The sequence below is a fragment of the Malania oleifera genome, chromosome 2 (genome assembly GCF_029873635.1).
Source record: "Malania oleifera isolate guangnan ecotype guangnan chromosome 2, ASM2987363v1, whole genome shotgun sequence".
Taxonomy (NCBI): domain Eukaryota; kingdom Viridiplantae; phylum Streptophyta; class Magnoliopsida; order Santalales; family Ximeniaceae; genus Malania; species Malania oleifera.
Window position 1 is genome coordinate 133,998,201 of NC_080418.1, and position 22,397 is coordinate 134,020,597.

General features: G+C 39.8%; 1 protein-coding gene across 6 annotated transcripts in view; it reads left to right on the forward strand.

Annotated features, from left to right (window-relative positions):
• Positions 1-16,121: 16,121 nt before the first annotated feature.
• LOC131148596 (protein transport protein SEC24 A) overlaps positions 16,122-22,397 on the forward strand; it is a 32,825-nt gene continuing 26,549 nt past the window's right edge. For 2 of the 6 annotated variants that reach the window (XM_058098420.1, XM_058098418.1), the window contains exons 1-3: positions 16,132-16,431; positions 16,743-17,898; positions 18,019-18,157. In XM_058098420.1, coding sequence (XP_057954403.1) covers positions 16,798-17,898; positions 18,019-18,157 — 1,240 coding nt within the window. In that variant the 5' untranslated portion in view covers positions 16,132-16,431; positions 16,743-16,797. Of the gene's footprint in view, positions 16,432-16,490; positions 16,641-16,742; positions 17,899-18,018; positions 18,158-22,397 lie in introns of all 6 variants that reach the window. The other 4 variants (XM_058098423.1, XM_058098422.1, XM_058098421.1 and 1 more) reach the window with 4 other exon arrangements.

Sequence of the window (22,397 nt, forward strand, 5' to 3'; positions counted from 1 at the left end):
ATTGTCGACCATAGGAGGATTTTGATTAACATGGCTTGAGATACTTATTTCTATATCATGCTCACATGTTGCTAATTCTTCAAACATACGTGGTTTAATTCCTTTGAGAATATATAACAATCCCTAGTGCATGCCTTGAAAGCACATCTCTATAGTAGAAATTTCTGAAATTCTCTCCCTATAATCAAGACTTAAGACAGACCATCTGTTGATGTAATCTATGATAACTTCATCTTTCCATTTCTTAGTGTTTGTTAGCTCCATCAAGCTAACATTGCCACATGTATTGTAAAAGCAGTTTAAAAATTCTTTCTCGAACTAATCCCAACTATCAATAGATTTAGATTATAGGTCTATGTATCAATCAAATGCATTGCCTCACAAAGATTATAAAAATTGTTTGACAAGAAGATCACCACGAGTTTTTGCATTCTCGCAAGTTTCAAAAAAATGGGCAACATGTTGTTTTAGATTGCCCTTCCCATTAAATTGGTTATTTATTTGGCATCCTCAAGTTACCGATATGTTTTATGTAAGACTTTGAATACATAAGGAAACTTTGAGATGGACTACTATATTGTGCTTGTATTATGTTTGTTCTCATAGCCTGTAGTTGTTGGATAGATAACGAGGCAGTGGAAGCATAGTGAGTCTCTTGAGAAGCCTCTGGAACTTCCTTCTCCTTGCCTTCATATTTATTAACAACATTGTCATGAATGAAACCAAAAGGAAATTTGGGCTCTTGGTTTGATTCACCATTTTGTGCCTCCAACTTGTTCATGAGCGAGACAATATAAAGATTTTTATCTTCAACCATTAGGTAAGGAATTTCTGCAATCTTCTCTTTTATGGTAGCCGTACTTGTCACCATGCCTGTCATTAGCAAATGAGGTGATGCTCAATTGTGTGGGGAATTTCTTTCACAAGGCTTCCAAAAAACGATTTGAATTGTATGCTTTTAGGGTAGTATTCTTTCAACATATGGATTGACATTCTGCTCCCACTCCTGGATTGTTGGGAGATAAAAGAAACCTTAAAACTGAACATTTTGTTGGTAAGAAAATCAAGCGTTATTGTATGTGTTGACTCGACGTCTTCGACTTGTTAAGGACCTTGTAGACTAAGAGCCTTTGCTTTGTTGCAAGTGGGTAGAGACATAAAAGTTGAGTTATTAGAGGCGTTGATAACATCATATATAGACCCAAAAGTTGTGGAGGTAGTAGCAACATTCTTGTTGGTCTGATTCTTTATTGGAGCAATTGGTTCTAGGGAAGCGGAATTGAAAATTTATTGTGAAGAAGGATATAAGAGACAAAGTTGTCCCACTGAGCATGCTATAAATTTGTAACAACAAAATTTGTGCATTGAAATTAACACAGAAAAAATATGTTCAAATATTTGATTTTTGAAGTAATGGGTACAATCTCAGTGGATTTCTTTAAAGAATAATTTTTTTTCTTTTTCTGATTTGATCTCCTTGGAAGTTGATTTTCCAGTTTGAGAATTTGAGGAGCATATTTCTAAATTAGATGATGAGGATTTTCAGGACAACAAATTTAATTATGTCAGAAGATGGATTGTGTCCAATCTTTGTGGATGTAAGCTTGATCACGAATGATGGATATTTGAGTTAGGAATGGATTACTCAAATACAATCCAAAATTTGTTAATATTTCTCAACTGTAGAAATTACTAATCAGTGAATACTAGATCGATGTATGCCTTATCTCTTAGTTCTTCCTTGGTTTGTTTTGTTTTATTTTTTTCCTGGGGTCCTCACTCACTCTAAAATGAGTAGCGCAAAGGCTATCCTAAGTATAGGTTTTCTGTCACATAATAATTAGCCTAAAAGGTTAGATAGTCTCCTCAGGAAATGTAGATTAATTTTTAACTCGCATTAAAACAATAAGGAGAAAATAAAAAACATTCACTGAACACAATTCAGATTCATATTTTTGAGTTTTTTGAGAGTTTGTAACTAAATTAAAATAATGCAAAACATAAACTACAAACATAACACGCATTAAGTAAATGACAATAAAAGGATAACGATAAATACATGATGGCAAGTGAACAACAAAAATAACCAAATCTTTAAATATTCAAACAATGAACCAAAAATAAGAATTTCGTTAATCTAAAAAAAACCATTCAATACTAAAATAAACTCAACACAATAACTTAAACAAAAAGAAATAAATCTAACAATATCTATAAAAAAAAAAAAAACTATGCTCAACAATAACTTAAATATAAATAAACTCAAACAAATAATCAATTCAAAAAAAGTATTAAAACAAAGTATTGAAATAAGAATAAAGTAAAGCATAAAAGAAACATTCATTTAATAAACATTCAACCATAAAATTTCTAATCCAACATTAACTTAAATAAAAATAAATCCACCAAGAGCTCAAATAAAATAAACAAAACTCAAACAAAAACTTAAATAAAGATGTAAGAACCCGAGATATGAAAAATGGGTTTAAATATTAAGAGAGGGGCAAAATTGGAAATTGCCCGGGTCAAAGGGTTATAAAAGGAAATTCTCATTTCTTCCAAGCTAAGCAAACTTAGATTTTTATCTCTCTCTCTCTCTCTCTAAACCTCTCCCTACTCTTTCTTTTTAGAATTCTTCGCTGATCGTTGACGGAATTGGAAAACGGAAGCTACCACGAGGATCGTGGAAGGATTCTCTACAACTTCTACGGATCGGAATTTCGTTTCGGAGATTTTTGGGTTTCGGCATAAAATCGAGGTAAGGCTCGGTTTTCAATTCTGATATGGTAAATTTGTAAGTAACTGTCTTGTGAACATATTATGTACGGTGATTTTTAGGTTTTGAAACTCGGTTCGCTGTTTAGGGACCTTGGAGTTTGGGATTTGCTTACGGGATTAAGGTAAGGGGAACTATGTTATTTTTTAAATCGGACTCAGAGGAACTGTGGTCCACGGTCCTGTGTGTGTTTTGGATACTCATTTAGGGGAGATCTAACGGGAAAAACTATGGGTTTTTCATTATTACAGTTTTGGGAAAAAGGGAGCGACAGGCTGAATCCCGGGTTTTGTTGAAAATCGACTATATGTGTGATTTATACTGTGATATTGGGATGGTCATGCCTTGACTTTGTTTAAACTGTATTTGTTTGGAAAACCATGATTTAGATTACCAAATGAGTGTGGTTTGTTTGGTTATATGAGCATGCATGTGTGTGTGATATGTTGAAATGCTAGTAGGAACGCGGTTCCGAAATTGTTCCAGGTACTGAGAGTGTCTGGCTCTATATCCGAGGGCATGTTATCGCCTGCCATGTAGGCAAGAGTGTCCAGCTCTATATCCGAGGGCGTGAGCCTATTCCAGCAGATCAGGCCGAAGGGTGTGGATCCACCAGTTTAGCGCCGGTACGATGCCATGGGAGTCGGGGACTAGCCATGTGCCGATGGCACAGTGTTCGCGGGTTGGCTACAGGCCAACGCCGAATGTCACGGGCTGGCTTTGGGCCGAAGAGTGTGACAACACTGAGGATTACTGATCATGTGTATGTACTGTGACGGGGCTGCGTATAAATGGCCTCCGTATGTGTGCGTGTATACATTGTGTAAATTAGTACTGGAATGCATTTAACTGTGTATGTTGTATCATGATAACACTCAAATGTCACACACCAATATAACCTGTGTTCTTCTTTACTGAGAGGTGTCTCATCCCTTTTGTACCTACATTTTTATAGGTCCTTTGGGTAATCGGAACTAGCGTCTTAGTGTAGGAAGCGTAGTGGCCAGTGTACCGCGTTTAGCGCTAGGTAAGTGCTAGGACCGTAATTTTGGTGGGTTGCCATTTTGGGATGTGTTGGGCACTCGTTTGTACGTTTTTGATAGAGCATTGTGTCTGCTTTTGTATAGACTCTGGTATGGTACTGCATATGTATATAAATGACCTTTTTCCGCTACGTATCTGATTGTGTTTGGAAGTGTTTAGGGTGCCTAGGAACCCCATGGGGTCGGACCCTCATCCTTTGTACTGTATCTATGGTGATTTGTATGATACAGGGACAGGTTAGATTACATTTTCACCCCTGGGTCCCATTTCGGGGTTCGTGGCATGATAGCTTGGTATCAGAGCTAACCAAGTTACTAGATCTTGTAGACTTGGTTAGGCTTAGTTATGAGTACATACCAGAGTATAGGATGTGGATATGGGTAGAGTTGGTTGAGAGTTATTCGGTTGCTAGACCGGGAATTGTCGATGGTATTCTGTGTTTTTCTTGGGATGACGATTCCAGTAAAAGCAGGGCAAATCATTGATGACTTTCGTGTCGGTGTGCTAGAACAGACCTAGACCTGGCAGGAAGTAGTTAACACGATTAGTGTATATCATTATGTTAACTGTATGTGTTATACGGATACTGATAGATTCCTATTGTGTTGCAGAATGGAGCCCAAGGATAATAACCTAGGAAGTGGCTCCGAGGAGATTGCGAGTGATGAGTCTCCTTCTGTGCCTCGGGGTTTGACGAGGCAGGTATTGCGGGAGATCCGGTGGAGTGTGAGGAGACGTGAGTGCTCTCCTACTACTGCGGGGTGCACCAATGAGAGGTTCACATGCATGCATCCTCCGGCGTTCTCTGGAGGACCTAACCTGACGACAGCAGAGGATTGGATGGAAAAGACTGAAAGGATCTTGGAGGTCCTACACTACACGGATAGGCAGCGAGTTCTTTATGCTACCTCCCAGCTGTCTGGGGAAGCGGGTTGATGGTGGACTATGGTGAATCTATTAAAGAAACAGAGAGCTGGTCTTGAGGAGATGACGTGGAGCCGATTCAAGGAGGTGTTCTTTGATACATATTTCCCCGCTTCCGTATGAGATGTGAAGGCAGATGAGTTTTCTGCGCTGACTCAGGGGAGTTTGACGGTGCAGGGGTATATGGCTCAATACATAGAGTTGTCTCGCTTTGCACCATGTATGATCTCGAGCGAGTATGAGAAGACTCGGAGGCTCGAGAAGGGTTTGAGGAAGGATATCCACAGACTGGTGGGTATGCTTTAGATTCGCGAGTTCTCGGTGTTGGTGGATAAAGCCACGGTGATCGAGACTGGTATCCGAAAGGATGAGGTGGATTAGGAATCGAGGAAGAGGACGCTACCTTCTGGTTCTCAAACAAGATCTCATCAGGGATCGCGAAAGAAAAGTAGCAAGGGCTCGGGTTGTCGCCAGAATATTGAGCGCCAGGACTCTTAGATGAGCCAGATCGGTGGTCGTTGTACCAGATGTCACAGGTGGCACGAGGGAGAGTGCTGGTCATTTGGGTTTAGTTGCTACAACTATGGCCAGTCAAGCCACATGTCTCATGATTTTCGAGCATCGAGGCGAGACGTGCCTGCAGTTAGTGGGGACCGAGGGAGTAATCAGATACCTCGAGGAACCGCTCGGACGAATACAGCTCCGGCCAGAGTATACTTTCTTACTCCAGCAGACGTTGAGCATGCAGGTAACATGGTGACAGGTACCTTATTATTGCTTTCGAATAAAGCTTCTGTTCTGTTTGATTCGAGTGCAACCCATTCTTTTGTATCTGTAAATTTTGTGGGACGGTGTGGGATTGAGACCCGAGACATGAATGAGGTATTAGCTGTTACTACGCCATCTGGGAGTGTATCTTTCTGTAGGAAGATGTTGATAGACTGCCCAGTGGAAATTCAGGGAAAGCTGTTACCGGTGAATCTTGTGGTATACGACATATCAGGGTTCGATGTCATTCTAGGGATGGACTGGTTGTTCTCCAGTTATGTCGTGATCGACTGTCGTAGAAAGGTGGTAGTTTTCAGACCTCCTGGGGAGCAGGAGTACGAGTTCATGGGATCGTGTGTGCGTTCAGCACCATAGATTCTGTCGGCACTACAGGCGAGGAGGCTACTCTTGGACGGATGTCAGGGGTACTTAGCTTATGTGGAGGAACCATCGTGGGATGAGTTGAGACTCGAGGATATTCGGGTAGTCAGCGAATTCCCGGATGTGTTCCCAGATGATTTACCCGGTTTACCTCTAGATCGTGAGGTGGAGTTTGCGATAGAGTTGCTGCCTAGTAAGGCCCCGATCTCTAAAGCTCTGTACCTGATGACTCCAACAGAACTTCGGGAGTTGAAGGAGCAGCTGCAAGAATTACTGGACAGGGGATTCATTCGACCTAGTGTTTCGCCCTGGGGAGCTCCAATACTGTTTGTGAAGAAGAAGGACGGGTCGATGCGGATGTGCATTGATTACCGTGAGATTAACAAGGTAACTGTGAAGAATCGTTATCCTTTACCTCGTATAGATGATCTCTTGGACCAGTTGCAGGGGATGCGGGTCTTTTCGAAGATCGATTTGCGATCAGGATATCATCAGGTGAGGGTTAGAGCGGAGGATGTAGCAAAGACGGCTTTCCGAACCAAATATGACCACTACGAGTTTTTAGTCATGCCTTTTGGGTTGAGGAATGCTCCGATAGTGTTCATGGATCTGATGAACAGGGTTTTCCATGAGTACCTAGATCGGTTCATGGTGGTATTCATTGATGACATTCTGGTATACTCGAGGAGTACGGAAGAACACGTGGAACATTTGAGGTTAGTGTTACAGATTCTGCGAGAGAAGAAGTTGTATGCTAAGTTGAAGAAATGTGAATTCTAGTTGAGTCAGATTGCATTCTTAGGCCATGTGGTTACTGGGGATGGAATATCAGTTGATTCTAGCAAGATTGAAGCTGTGGTCGACTGGGTAAGGTCGAAGAATGTGTAGGAGGTTCGGAGTTTTCTAAGACTGGCAAGATACTATCGTCAGTTCGTAGAGGGGTTCTCTAAACTATTTGGACCTCTGACTCGATTGACCAGGAAGGGAGTCCAGTTTGAGTGAACCAATGATTGCGAGCAGTGCTTTCAGGAGTTGAAGCACCGGCTGGTTACTACTCCAGTGTTGACCATTCCTTCAGGGGATAGTGGATTTGTGATTTATAGCGACGTGTCTCTGAAGGGCTTAAGATGTGTGCTTATGTAGCAGGGTAAGGTCGTGGCATATGCTTCTCGGCAACTGAAGGAGTATGAGAAGAATTACCCTACGCATGATTTGGAGTTGGCTGCTATTGTGTATGCGCTGAAGATCTGGCGACACTATTTGTACGAGGTGTAGTGTGAGATCTTCACTTACCATAAGAGCCTCAGGTATTTCTTCACGCAGAAGGAGTTGAATATGAGGCAAAGGCGGTGGTTAGAGTTGATTAAGGACTACGATTGCACGATCAGTTATCACCCGAGGAAGGCAAATGTGGTGGCTGATGCCTTGAGTCAAAAGTCGGGACCTACAGCTGTATCTACGGTTGTAACTCAGTGTCACATCATACGAGATTTGGAGAGCTCAGGTGTAGAGTTGGTGGTTGGTGATCATCAGGCTTATTTTGCTGGTTTGGTGGTCCAACCGACCCTATTTGAGCGTATAAAAGTCGCGCAGGCTAGTGATGCAGAGTTGGCAAAGGCTATGAAAAAGGTACAGCAGGGATTGGCTACAGAGTTTAACATCTCTGAAGGAGGTGTGTTGAGGTTTGGGACCAGGCTGTGTGTTCGGAATGATGATGAGATTAGAAGGATGATTTTAGAGGAGCGCATCGTTCTATGTATACGGTACATCCTAATAGTACAAAGATCTATCGGGATTTGCGCGAGACCTTCTGATGGTCTAGTATGAAGAGGCAGATTGCTCAGTTCATGGAGCAGTGTCTGACGTGTCAGTAGGTGAAAGCTGAACATCAGAGGTCGGCAGGGCCGTTGCAGCCTTTGCCTATTATGGTGTGGAAATGGGAGCATATTTCCATGGATTTTGTGACAGGTTTGCCACCGGCGCTTCACGGGCAGAATGCTATTTGGGTGATCGTGGATAGATTGACGAAATTTGCTCATTTCATACCAATGAAAGTTAGCTATCTTTTGAGTAGGCTAGCATATTTGTATGTACATGAGATTGTGAGAATGCACGGGATACCGGTGTCCATAGTATCAGATCTGGACTCGAGGTTTACTTCCCGATTCTAGATGAGCTTGCAGGAGGCATTGGGGATGAAGCTTACTTTTAGTACAACGTTCCACCCCCAGACTGATGGACAATCAGAGAGGACGATATAGATATTGGAAGATATGTTGCGAGCTTGTGTCTTACACTTCGGTGGTAGCTGAATATAGTATATGCCACTTGTGGAGTTTGCTTATAACAACAGCTTCCAATCTAGTATCGGGATGGCACCGTTTGAGGCTTTGTATGGTCGGAGGTGTCGATCTCCTTTGTGTTGGGATGAGGTTGGTGAACGTCAGGTGTTAGGACCTGAACTTGTGCAGCAGGCGTCTGAGAAGGTGGGTTTGATCCGGGAGAGGATTAAATCGGCTCAGAGTCAGCAGAAGAGTTATGCAGATGTTTACCTCCTTGAGTTAAAGTTTGAAGTGGGAGGTAAGGTATTTCTGCGTATTGCTCCGATGAAAGGAGTGATGAGATTCGGCAGGAAGGGCAAGCTCAGCCCGAGGTATATCGGACCATGCGAGGTACTTGAGCGAGTGGGTCCGGTAGCCTACAAAGTTGCATTACCTCCAGCACTTTCAAGTGTCCATGATGTGTTTCACGTCTCCATGTTGAGGAGGTACGTGTTGGATCCTTCACATATGATTAGTTATGATGAGTTGGAAATTGGGGATACTTTAGCGTATGAGGAGATACCTGTTCAGGTTCTGGATCGTAAAGTTCAGAAGCTTCGTACTAGAGAGATACCGTTAGTGAAGGTATTATGGCGAAACCATGAGGTTGAGGAAGCTTCTTAGGAACTGGAAACAGAAATACACCAAAAGTATCTACAGTTATTTTGAGCACTTGTACATGATCCTACTGTGGGTTGGGATAGGTGGTTAGTCGTCGGGAGTGTGAGTATTGTGAACTCCTAAGACTATTGTATATGTAACCATGATATTCCTCCGCCATAAGTGAGGGTATGATGTGTATGTGTATGATGGGACTGTGATGTGATGATCGTCAGTTCGCTCTTGAGTTGTGTCTATGTGTATGTGTATGATGGGACTACGCTGTAATGATCGCCAGTTCGCTCTTGAGTTGTGTCTATGTATTTGATTGTATGTATGAATCTAGGAATGAGAGATGACAAATTTCGAGAATGAAATTTTTGTAAGGAGGGGAGATTGTAAGAACCCGAGATATGAAAAATGAGTTTAAATATTAAGAGAGGGGCAAAATTGGAAATTTCCCGGGTCAAAGGGCTATAAAAGGAAATTCTCATTTCTTCCAAGCTAAGCAAACTTAGATTTTTATCTCTCTCTCTCTCTCTTTAAACCTCTTCCTACTCCTTCTCTCTAGAATTCTTCGCCGATCGTTGACGGAATCAAAAAACGGAAGCTACCACGAGGATCGTGGAAGGATTCTCTACAACTTCTACGGATCGGAATCTCGTTTCGGAGATTTTTGGGTTTCGGCGTAAAATCGAGGTAAGGCTTGGTTTTCAATTCTGATCCGGTAGATTGGTGGGTAACTATCTTGTGAACATATTATGTACGGTGATTTGTAGGTTTTGAAACTCGGTTCGCTGTTTAGGGACCTTGGAGTTTGGTGAGGCAAACTTGAAAAGAGAGCTCAAGGCCCAATTCTTTCTTGAGAATGTTGAGTATAATGCAAGGAGAAAACTGAGAGATCTTGAGCATATGGGGTCGATCAGGGAATATGTGAAAAATTTTTTTGCTTTAATGTTAGATATTCGGAATATGTTGAAGAAGGACAAGTTGTTATTTTTTCTATAGAGGATGAAACCATGGGCAAGAACTGAACTTCATAGGAAAAGGGTTCAAGACTTGTCAACTGCACAAACTGCTGTAGTACACTTGACTGACTACGCTGGTGATGATACCGCTTCGTCCAAACGATTTGGAGGAGAGGGAAACAGTGGAAAGTATTTCAAGAAAGGCAAACCCAAGAGTGAGAGAGATGACTCTAAATCATCAACCTCAAAGAAAACTTCGTCGTCTTAAGGGTTCAACACACCCAATGGAAAGAGGAAGAGTAAAATTTTGCTACTTGTGTGGTGGATCTCACAAAGTGAGTGAGTGTCAACACAAAGGACAACTCAATGCCTTACAAGCTTCCACTTCGAGAAAAGTGGTGGCAAGCGAGGAGGAAGAGGATGATGCCCCAATGGTGGGTTTAATGTGGCTAGTGAGCGCATTGGAAAAGTAGGCAAAAGCACCAAAAGTTACACGAGCAAAAGGATTAATATTTGTGGACTTAAGGATAAATGGGAAGAGTACCCGCGCTATGGTGGATACGGGGGTTACTCATAATTTTGTTTCACAGTTGGAAGCATGGAGACTCAACTTATCATTAGAGAAGGATATAGGACGCATGAAAGTAGTTAATTTTGTAGCCCAACCTACTCTGGGAGTAGCTAAGCAAGTGACTGTGAAGCTTGAATAGTGGGAAGGTCATGCGAATTTCACAGCGGTGCCATTTGATGACTTTCTAGTCATTATAGGAATGGAGTTCCTAAGCGAGACGAGGGCAGTGTTGATGCCTTCAGCTGGTTCCCTGTGTCTGATGGGAGATCATTCGTGCATGGTGCAAGTCGTTGCAATGAAAGGAGACGATAAGAAGTCCCTTTCAGCAATGCAACTCAATGACAGATTGGGTCAGGGTAAGCAGACACGTCTAGCCACGGTGGTGGTAGACAAAGAAGTAGGCCAAGAGCTGGAGCCTACGACCATCCAAGCGGTGTTGGATGAGTACAAGGAGGTGTTGCTAGATAAGATGCCTCATAATTTGCCTTCACAACGGACTGTGGATCATGAGATCGAGTTGTTATTAGGAGTGAAACCACCTACTAAAGGTCCATGTCGGATTGCGCCTCCAGAGATAGTAGAGTTGGGGAAATAGCTTGATGAATTGGAAGCAAGATGTGTTCGCCCTTCCAAAGCACCATTGGGAGCATCGGTGTTGTTTCAGACGAAACATGAAGAGCATCAACGGAAGGTGTTCGACAGGCTGAGGGGAAACAATCTATATGTAAAGAAAGGGAAGTTCTCTTTCGCTCAGTGGAGCAACAAATTCCTTAGTCAAGTGGTTGAACAAGGTCGTATCCGGAGGGGTATGGACAAGGTAAGGATGATTCAAGAACGGAAGATCCCCACAATAGTGAAGGAGTTGCATTCCTTTCTTGGCCTTACTATATATTGCAGGAAGTTTGTTGAGGGGTATTCGCGGAGAATGAATCCAATGACAGGACTATTAGGGAGGTATTATTGGCCGCACACGTAGGATGATGTGGTTGATTATACCAAAACTTGTCTTACCTGCCAACAAGACAAGGGGGAGCGGAAGAAGTATGGCACTTTCATGACCGCACCGAAGTACTGTTCGGTAGAGGAGACGACACAATTGTTCCTTGTGACTATTGTGAGATATTGGGTTGTTCCCCAAGTTATTGTTTGTGACCGAGACTTAATGTTCACTGACAACTTCTTGATATAATTTTTTAGGATATTTAGGTCACATCTTGACATCTCTTCAAGTTATCACCGACAGACAGACAGACAGATGAAGAGATTCAGAAAGCTACTGTAAGAGTACTTGTGCCATTTTGTTAATGACAACCAGAAGAATGGCATGCTACTACTTTATGTGGCTTCGTTCTGTGGCAATGCCCAAAGGAGCTCAACAACCAACAAGAGCACTTTTGAGCTTGTTACAGGCTAGCTGCCGCTATTACCTCACACAGTGGGCGAGCCATACGGATGAAAGAGTCCCATGACATACATATTCACTAGAGAATAGAGACATAATGCAGATTTTGCCTAAGCCTATCTAGAGAAAGCTTCTAAGCAGATGAAGAAGTGGGCAGATTAGGGGACAAGACCGCAGTTTCATGTCAACTGCCTCAAGCCGTTCAACGCCGACACCAATGACCTGAGCATAATTCAGTCCAATAAAGCCAAGTTAAAGATAGTGCAACCTAATTGTTGGCCTAATAAGGCTTACAATTCTTATTTTGATGATAACAAATCAATGATATGTTTAATATGTTTCAAGTAAAATTTTTTCAGGAAAGTGACAAAGCCCAAGTGCATAAAGAAGCCTATGGATTACAAAGAATTCTTGAAGAACACAAGTATAGTTTATGGATTACAAAGAATACTTGAAGAACACAAAGAAAAACTTATGGATTACAAAGAGCATGAGGAATAAAATTATACTGGTGAAAAGCTCAAATAAAATATTGAAACAACAAAGATGATGGAAGAACAAGATTGAAGATTAAAGAATTATATTTTAGGATGTTCTTAATGTAAGTACTTCAAAGGTTAAACTCAAATATAAAGTGGTTTGAAGCTCATAGAAAATCAAAAATATTTTTTTTAAACATATATACTCTAAAAAGTATTTTTTTTAATAAATAAAAAGGGCTTAAGAAGGGAAGATTTTTTAAACCATGTTTTTAAACATATTTATTTTAAAATATTTGGAAATGAATTTTAGGAATCTTTGGGAGTAATGGATAGCTTCTAAAAACATCTATAAATAGTCAAAAGCTTCAAAGGTTTAAAATAATGATCATAGAGGTAATATTGAAAGGTTTTTGAAATTAAGCAATTCTCAAAAGTTTCAGATCCAGAAATCTTCAAAAGTTTCAGATCCAGAAATCTTCAAAATTTCAGATCCAGCAATCTTCAAAGTTTAAGATCAAGCAACCTTCAAGGTTTTTAGATCAAGCTACTTTTCAAAGGTTTTTTAGATCAAGTGATTTTCAAGTATTCAAATTTCTCAAAGGATCTAAAATTTTCTTGTGCTTAAAATTTCTGATCTGATATTGATTTATATTTTTGAAGCAAAGCTTTTAAAAATCAGAATCTTTCATTTTCTTTGAAAAATCATTTGGTAATTCATACTAAGCGTTGAGCTTCAAATTTCTTATATTTGAATTACTTTGGAGTATAAGTAAGCTGATCATTGTACTAATCTACTCTATTGTGAGAGTTCTCTTTTGTACACAAATTTTTTTATCATCATTCTTAAATTATTTAGAGTTGTTGAATCGTTGGACCAAACAAGGGGTTATTGTTTGGAGAGGCGGGCTCTAGCCTGACAAAAGGAGTGGTTGTAAATTGGTATTGTTCCACCAGGTAACGTAACTGATATAGTGGAATCCTTTAGTGTTTTGCCAAAGGCGAGGACGTAGGCTGTGTTGAAGCCGAACCTCGTAAAAATCTTGTGTCTTTTTCTTTGCTTTACGTTATATTATTTACTTGCTATTGTGGTATGATTTAAATGTGCAGGTTGCAGATTCTTAAGTGAGAAAGAAACAAAGGTACTTGATATTTAGAAAGTACGTTTTGATTAATCATTTGCGGAAACCCAAAAAGAGAGTACGTTGGTTAATCTGCAGAAATCTTGATCAAGTAAAGTGCATACTAAGAGTTTACAGAAAAATCAACTAAAGCTCTAATATTTTTGGTTGAGTGATTGAATTACATTGATTTCATTAATTGACTTGTGAATTTAAATTTCAGTATTTTTAAGTGTAGTTGTCGTTTATATATCTTGTTTTCTGGGTAATTAAAATCAATAGCTTAAAAATCATTAAAATTTAAAAAGAATTCAATTCACCCCCTCTCTTGGGAAGCTATTCCTCATTTCACTAACAGGCGTGAAGCTGAAGAGATCCTTACAGACAGAGAGTTCATATCCTCGAGGAAGAAGTGGCAGAAGTTCCTAATGAAGTGGAAGTGCCTTGGTGACAAAGAAATTAGCTGGATTTCTGCGGAAGATATGAAGCCATTCGTAGACAAACTTGAAGTGTACCTACCGCCAAAGTTTACGAGGACGTCGACCGCATAAGTGGGGGAGAATGTCACGAGCTAAGCTTGTTCAGGGCATTATGCATGCCTATGACCGCTTGTCTCGTGTGCTTGGGATGAGTTTCCATCATGTAAATACTAGTGTAAGGTTATTTTCTACTAGTAGTGTCTTTGTAAGCCAAATAATGTAGTATGACTCCTTGGTCACTTTGATGTTTCCTAGTGTTAAAGTGGTAATGGCCTAGAAAGCTCTTTAGGGGAGGGTGAGTGTTCATCGATCATTGTAAAACTCACTAGCTTTTGTCAACGTGTTTAGCCTACTTGCCTCCCTCGCTAAGCATACAATGTCAACGGAGGTGTTGTTAATGAATTACGTTTGCTTCAATGTTTATTGCTTGCTTGCCACGACTTTCATGAATGCTTACTGTTTCCGCTGCCATTTGATTGAATGCTAATGAAAGTGTTTCGTGGATGAATATTGGTAAACGATAGGCCGACTAATTAAACAAGATTGCTTTATTTAGCGTCGCACGACCCTTCACAAGCGTGTGAAAATAGTTGAACCGTGATATTGCGCACAGTTCCCCAAAAGAAAACCCTTCTTTCTTTTTGCTATCCCCCTCCTTTATTGTTGGAGCTGCTCCCTCCTTTCTTGTAAAGCTGCTACCTCCTCCCTCAAAACCCTATGACCCTTCTCTCCATAGACCCTTCAGCGCACGACTTTCCACGAAATGCATGGCCCATGCGTTTGCATGAGCCTCTCTCTTAAATTCAGTGCATGGGCTTCCTTTAATATATTAAAGCCCTTGACTCTTTTTTTTTTTCTTTCTTAAGCACTATCGGCCCAAACACTTGACTATGCACGCTCACCCATATTAATTGCATGGCTCATGCATTTGCATGGGCCTCACGTGCTGCCCTAGCCTCCAATTCCAAAACCCTCTTGTGTGCATGACCCATATATGCATGACCCATGCAAATGCTTCTCCACATGCACAGTTGGTGTAGTAGGTGTAGCAACTTAAGTCCGATTTCAACCTTGATGCAGTCAGTATCTTTCAAAACTCAAAACATGAAAGTTATAGAGTTTTTTCTTGTCGTTCCATAGCATCTCTTTCAATCGGAAATCAGATGAAAAAGTTATGCCCATATTACGAAACTATGTTGAAATTGTCCATAATCGTCTAATTAGCTTCGTTTTGCACTTAACGCCTTTATATGCATCATTTTGCATGACTCACTCCACTTTTTGCATGAGCAGCTTTATTTATTCTTTAATTCTCGAAAATACCTTCAAAAATTAATCACAACTACTCGTAAATTTACAAATAAAAATAGAATAAAAATTCAAATATTATAAATTAAGTTCAATATTGAAATATTGGATGTAATTAGATATTTAAGTAAAATTAGAATCATTAATTAATACTTTTAAATACTTAATTACGCAACTTTGAAGCGAAATCAAGTCTCATTTGAGAAATACCATAGAAGGTATTTATAGGCGAGAACTATAATTGGATGAGCTCATTAATTGTAGACATTTATATATATATATATTTGATATATATAACATCATTTTCATTAATTTTGTTTTATATTTTTATCTCTTATTTTGTGTATGTGAAGATGAAATTTGGATCTTCAGCCATAATTTATATGAATTACTTATAGAGTTTTCTTATAATTCCACATAAATTCAAATTCAAACCCCAAAATTCATGATTCCAATTTTTACCTCTTATAATTTTTAGAAAATTAAAAAACAAATTGTCATTTTAAAATGTAGAAATAAAAATAAAAAATCATTTTACACATTTAACCAAATTTTTTATTTTTTACCTTGTCAATTGGAATTTTTGAAAAACTAAAAAATAATCAAAATTTTTTTATTTTAAAAAATAAAAAATAAAAGACAAATTAACTTTTCTTGCAAATGAAATAATATATGTTCTTTTATGAACCCTTACATGATCCCTCAGTCCAAATTACCCTATTGGTATTAACCATCCTAAAATAATATATATTTTAAATATATTTATTTATTAATTTATTTTGTTATAATTATTGCTCAAAAGCCACGATGTATCAATTACTAATAAAATTTTATTTTTTAATTTTATATTTGGAGAGATGTGTAATATAAAATTGTATTAAAATTTATCCAAACTTAAATATAAATTTTAAATTTTATGCTCACAAACATAATATTAATATAAATTTAAATATCACTTGCATAAAATAAAATAATGTTAGGGCCACGTCATAGTATAATAGAATTTGGGGGAAAGAAAGAAATCTGAAATCCGGCGTCCGACACTGAGTGGAAGTCTCAGATCGCGACGACGAACAATTTCACTACACTGGTACGCATTCATATCTAACCAAAATCCTCCCCTCTCTCTCTCTCTCTCTCCGTGGATGAGCTTTCCATTCTTCTGAGAATTAGATCTTTGCATTTCCGAAGTTTTTGTATCTGTGGAGCCCTAAAGTCCTTTCAATATTGAAAGAATTCTCCTCGACGTATGAAGTTAGAAGTGAATCGAATTGTCCAAAACGCAGGAGGTATGTGGATTTTCATTGTTGCATTCGTTTTATTTAGTAACTCGGGTTGATTTTGGCAGTTCTTCGTATTTTTCTTTTTAAATTATTTGTTGTTGGGAGTTCGATCGATTCAATTGAGGAGATTAGTTGCCATTTTAGCGATCTGAATTGCGAGCCGGCGCAATCTGAGACGCAAAAGCATTGCTAACCGTGATCGCCGGATCCTCGTGGTGTGTTATCCTAATTGATGGAGTATTGCTGCGACGTTGTGTTTGTTTTGTTCATTCTTCATATGGAGTAGTATCCATTTTATGTGTTGCATGATGTGGCAGGTTAACTCATGGGAGCATAGTTATCGCGAGGTCATAGAGGGAGTGAACGAAGCCAATGGGGACTGAAAATTCTGGTCGTCCAAATTTCCCGGTGAGACCAGCCGCTACGCCCTTTGCAGCTGCTGCTCCCCCTACTGCGATGCCCTTTTCGTCATCTGGGCCTGTACCCGGATCAGTGCCCTCTGGTTTTAGACCAACTCCACAAGCTCCAGCTGCTCCCCAGACTAGCCCGACACCCTTTTCATCATATGGAGCGGTGTCAGGATCCATACCCTCTGGGTTTAGACCTACACCTCCAGCTCCTCCACCATCATCATATGCCCAAATCCCACCCGCCGTAGGACCTTTCCATCGTTTCCCAACACCTCAATTTCCTCCAGCAGCTCAAGCTCCTGTTGCACGCACCCCGCCTGTGGGGCAACCCCTAATTCAACCTTCCATGAGTCATGGTTTTGCTCCACCAGCCTCATCCTGGCCACAACCCCCTGTGCCAATGGGATCTCCTCCTCAAAGTGTAAATCTTGCACCACCAACTGTGAATGTTCGTCAGTCTCAGCTCCCATTAGATTCGTCATTTCCAGCTTCTAGACCAACCCTGCAGCCATCTTCACCCCCTTTGGGGTCTTCTTACACTGCAGCCAGAGCCCCACTGCAGCCAGCTCTCCCTGGATACCCAAGTAAGCAATATAATGCAGCTCCCCAAGCTCCACCCATGCAATCTTCTTTTTCTAATCAAGGAGGTTATGTAGTTGCACCACCTGCACCATCTCCTCATTTTCTAGCTCATCAAGGAGGTTATATTCCACCTCAACAGGCAGTAGCTCCTCCAGGACTGCATTCGAGGGAACAAATGCAACATGTAGGCTCTGGACCCCCCATAGGTGGTGCTGTTCAAGGCTTGATAGAAGACTTCAGCTCACTGTCAGTTGGATCTGTTCCTGGATCAATGGATGCAGGACTCGATTCTAAAGCATTGCCAAGGCCATTGGATGGTGATGTAGAACCCAGTTCCTTTACTGAGACATACCCCCTAAATTGCACTTCTAGATATTTGCGGCTTACAACTACTGCCATACCAAATTCTCAGTCATTGCTCTCAAGATGGCATTTACCTCTAGGAGCTGTTGTTTGTCCTCTTGCTGAGGTTCCCAAAGGGGTATTTATCTCTGTCCTCGCAATGATTGAGTTATATTGCTATTGAACATCCTATTATTACATTTTTAATTTTTTTTTTTAAAACTTGTCTTTATAACTATTCTTTTATGCATTTATTCAGGAAGAAGTTCCGATAGTTAATTTTGCTTCAACTGGCATTATTCGTTGTAGAAGATGCCGCACATATGTGAATCCATACATATCATTCACCGATGGTGGAAGAAAGTGGCGTTGTAACATCTGTGCTTTGCTTAATGATGGTAATTCCCAACTAACTGATAAACAAGAATACAACTTGCTATCATGGCTTAAAAAAAAAATTGGTTTGTAACAGTCATATTGGTTGTTATGTAATGATATGGCTGTACAATATTTCAGAGGCCCCTGATACACAACTGTATCTTCTGATATAAACTGTTATGGCTGGTACAGACTGCTACGGGTTGATATTGACTGCTATATACTGCTCCATTATCAGTGTTTGTGAATGCCTAATATTAAATTTTAATTCTTTTGATTGCATTATTTTCATTCCTTTTTCTTTATTAAAGCTTAAAGACTCAATTTGAAGTCGCTTTATTAAAGTTAGTGCATTTATATAAAATTTTCATTTTTAGATGTGTTTACTTTGATATTTAGTATGTATTTCTTTAATAACTTGCATTCAAATAAATCTACTGCCTCTTTCATTAAAATAATATACATATTTGCAAATTGGCTATTCCTTCATGTATATATATGCTTATAATTTGTATTTTTCATCCACCTGATTTGGGGACAGAAACACATTCTATAACCATGCATTTATTTCCTTGCTTGAAATATGAACATTTCTATATTTTATACATTTATGATTTCTTAAATTAAATTTCACTTATAATCAATAAAGTATTGAATACACGCTTCTCGTTAATAGCAGCTAAAGAAACAAAGATAAAGTTCAATACTTGTAGTGTTATATCTAAATTGATTTAATTTTATGATTGAGGAGGGGCTTTCAAAAGAGAAGAGAGCGACTTACCTAGAACGTGGAACATTGCGGTTTGTAGAATGGGAATGGATTGTGGTATGGCGCATGCTCTAAAATGTGCCATGTTGGGCGTATGCTTCTATTCGTATACTAGTGAAAAATGTGTAATGACACATTTTTATTTGGGAGAGGCAGTTGAGATGTTTCTAAACCCAAAAGAGATTTTCTTCTGTAAAATATATTAATAATGACTGAAAATAGAATCACAATGTGATGGTTGCGCACTTTGACTACCAAGAAAAAATATATTATGGGAAATGTATTGAATTAAAACTTTCTAGCGTTAGGTTTAGCGTTCTGAAATGAAAATGTGCCACATTTTGGAAGGGTTGTGTTTTTAGCGTTAGGTTTAGCGTTAACTTTCTAGCGTTAGGTTTGCTAGGGTTGTGTTTTTGAGTAACTATAGGAGATACTGAGGATAGAAAGTTTGAAGAATGAGTTAAGAGAGTTCTCTTTTAAAGGAGGCAAGGAGTTGGATGCCAAAAACTAAACTTATATGGGTTGGGGGAGGGGGACTGCAATTCTAAATTTTTTCATTAGGTGGCAAATGGGTATGAGGCGTAATTATACAAGACAAATGGAGTTGAGGAATGGGCAAAATAGTGTTTGATCAGACGATCATAGAAAAAGAGGTTGTTGATCTTCTTTAGCAATTTGTTTATCGAGGAAGATGTAGAAAGATCTAAGTCCTAATATGGATACTAAGATGTATTCACTGAAGGGGCCTTTTTTAGGAGGAAATTAGGGTGGTATTTTTTTGTCTTGAGAAGGATGAGGCTCCTAGGACCAATGTGCTTCATATTTTTTTGTTTGTTTGTTTGTTTTTTTGTGTTTTTTTTTTTTCTCTTCTCTTTCATCAAGGAGTTTGAGATGTGGGAAGGTTTTTCATGAGTTTCATGGTAATCAAAATTTTGGGAAGAGTGTGAATTTCACCTCTGTCTTTTTGGTGCCCAAGAAGAATAGGTCTATAGGTATATTAGGGTTTTGGACTTTAGGCCTTTTAGTTTAATATTTGGTGTGTAAGATCATAGCTAAGGTGCTTGCTAATGGGTTGAGTTTTGTCTTGGTGACTGTTTTTCTTGCACAAAAGTGGTTGTGTGAGGGAGGCAGCTTGTCGATGCTATCTTAGTTGCTCATGAGGTAGCGTAGGATGTTTGTAATGGGAAGAACAATGGCATTGTTTTTAAATTAACTTTGAAAAGGCTCATTATAGAATTAGTTGGGATTTCTTGGATAGGTTGCTTAGGAGGAAAGGTTTTGGAGTTGGATGGAGAAGTTGGATTGGAGGGGTGTCTGTCTTATACTTATTTTTTACATTTTATCAATTGGCAGCCTAAAGATTGGTTCTCACCTTCTAGGGGAGTTAGGCAAGGGGATCTATCATGCTCCTTTCTTTTTGTCCTTGTGGTGGCTGTGCTGAGTAGAATGATAGATATGGCTGTAGATAGGGGGTTGTGAGAGGCATTAAGGTGGGTGAGGAGGTGATTCTTGTATCTCATTTGCTGTTTGCAGACGATACCATTATTTTCTCAGATGGCTCTTTTGTTAATTGTGTCACTATTAGTTTTTGGTCTTGGAATTAATCTGGGGAAAAGAGCGGTGTTGGGCTGATTAGTGTTAGTCTTGAGGGGATTTTGGAGCTGACCTCCCTAGCTGGATGTGGTGTACTAGAGTGGCCTTTGATTTATTTAGGAGTTCCTTTGGGTGGTAAGCCTCATTCGTTAGCAGTTTGCAATATGATGGTGTCTAAGGTTGCTAAGCATTTGGATGGTTGGAAAGGAGCTTTATTTTCTTTAGATGGTAGAATTACTCTTATTCGGACCAGCCTTTCTTTTATTCTTCTGTATACCTCAAACTTGCTGCTGTAGAAGGGCTATTTGCACCACCAAAGACCAGGCATCGAAAAGCTAGTAGTTTAAAGGTTCCAAAAAATCTTTCGAGTGATATTTTTCCACGTTTTGGGATGAAACTCCCGAATCTTTTTGCTCCTTGCGATGAATCTGTTACTCAATGGTAAATGTGGCTTGAATCTTCTTCAAGCTCTATCATTCAAATTTCGAGAAAGTTTGAAGATTAACTTAGAGTGGTTGATATATGCTCAAGAATGGGGGGTTCTATTTTTTTTTTTTCATAGAATCCAAGACTTTTGAATTCTTAGTTGAGGAGGGTGGTTTTTATTTCATGTTACGCATTTTTGAGCGAAATCGATACTCTCTCCGATCAGTTTGCATGGGCAAAGAGTGTGCAAAACGTTTGCTAGCTATTGTGGAGGAGTTAATGTCCAATGTAACTCCTGGTAGTTTTGCACAAACATTCAGAGATGGTGAGAAAGTGTTTATTTTGCAGTTGGGATCCAATGCACATTGTTGTTTTTTAATGATCTCGGAACTTATACATGGCCGTCGGAAAGGATTTTTGGTGGTGCCAGAAGGAAAACTGGGCAGTGGGTGGAGAGGGTTTGGATTTCATTTATGGAAAGCCATTGCTCTTGAGACGTTAGCCGGCAAATAGACATCCCAATCTGCACTTAAACTCGTAGGGGAGAATTCTAAAACTTTTCTGTTTGCAGCGGTGGAGGGGGGTCGGAGAGATGATGGTGGTAGCAAGAATGGAAAGCAATTAATGTCATATTCTCAAAATTCAAAATTGAGAAATCATAGCCATGATATACGTGATTTGGGTACTGGGAAGGAACAAGCAAAATCAAAGGCTAATGTTTTGGTAGAAATTATTGAGAACGTTAGTGGTAACACAAACTCTTATGTATCTCTAAATATAAGCCTCAGATTGCATAGTGGGTTGGATGGAGAATGGGAGGTAATATGGTCCAAAGTTACTCAAGCTCAGGAAGTGGGTTGTACAGAGAAGATCAAGGAAAACAATAAAAGTTTTAAGCCCAAAGCTCCCTTCAAGCCAAAGTTCATACCTAATCCCAAGCCCATCTTAGTCTGGAGGCCCAAACCAACACAAGCCCTTCAAAACAATAAGACCCAGAATCCAGAATCGTCATCTCAGTCTTGGGGAGTTCAGTGAGAAGGGGCGATGTTGTGGTTCTCGATTCGAAGCAATTTGAAGTTGATCACTGAAGCGCGTCGATGCTAGCCCAGTCGATGAAATCTTCTGATGAGACCGGGACTGACAGTATCGGCATCGATGAGACCGATACTGAGCTCTTAGGCTCCAACGAGACCGATACGGAGCACTTAGGCTATGATGAGGCCGATAAAGAGTGCCTCGGCACCGGTGAGTCAGAAAACACATCCTATGGCGAGGAAAACTTGCAGCGAGACATCCAATTGATTCTTCAAGAACATTCCGAAAATATTTTCAGGAAGTGGGGAAATTCTGAGCAGTGGGTGCTTGAGCTGCGATATGGAAGAAGAGTTGCGGTTCCAATTCAGATTTATTTGCCACCTGGTGAAGTCATAGAGGGTTTGGAAGAGCAAAACCAATTGTCCTTGGTTCTGTTG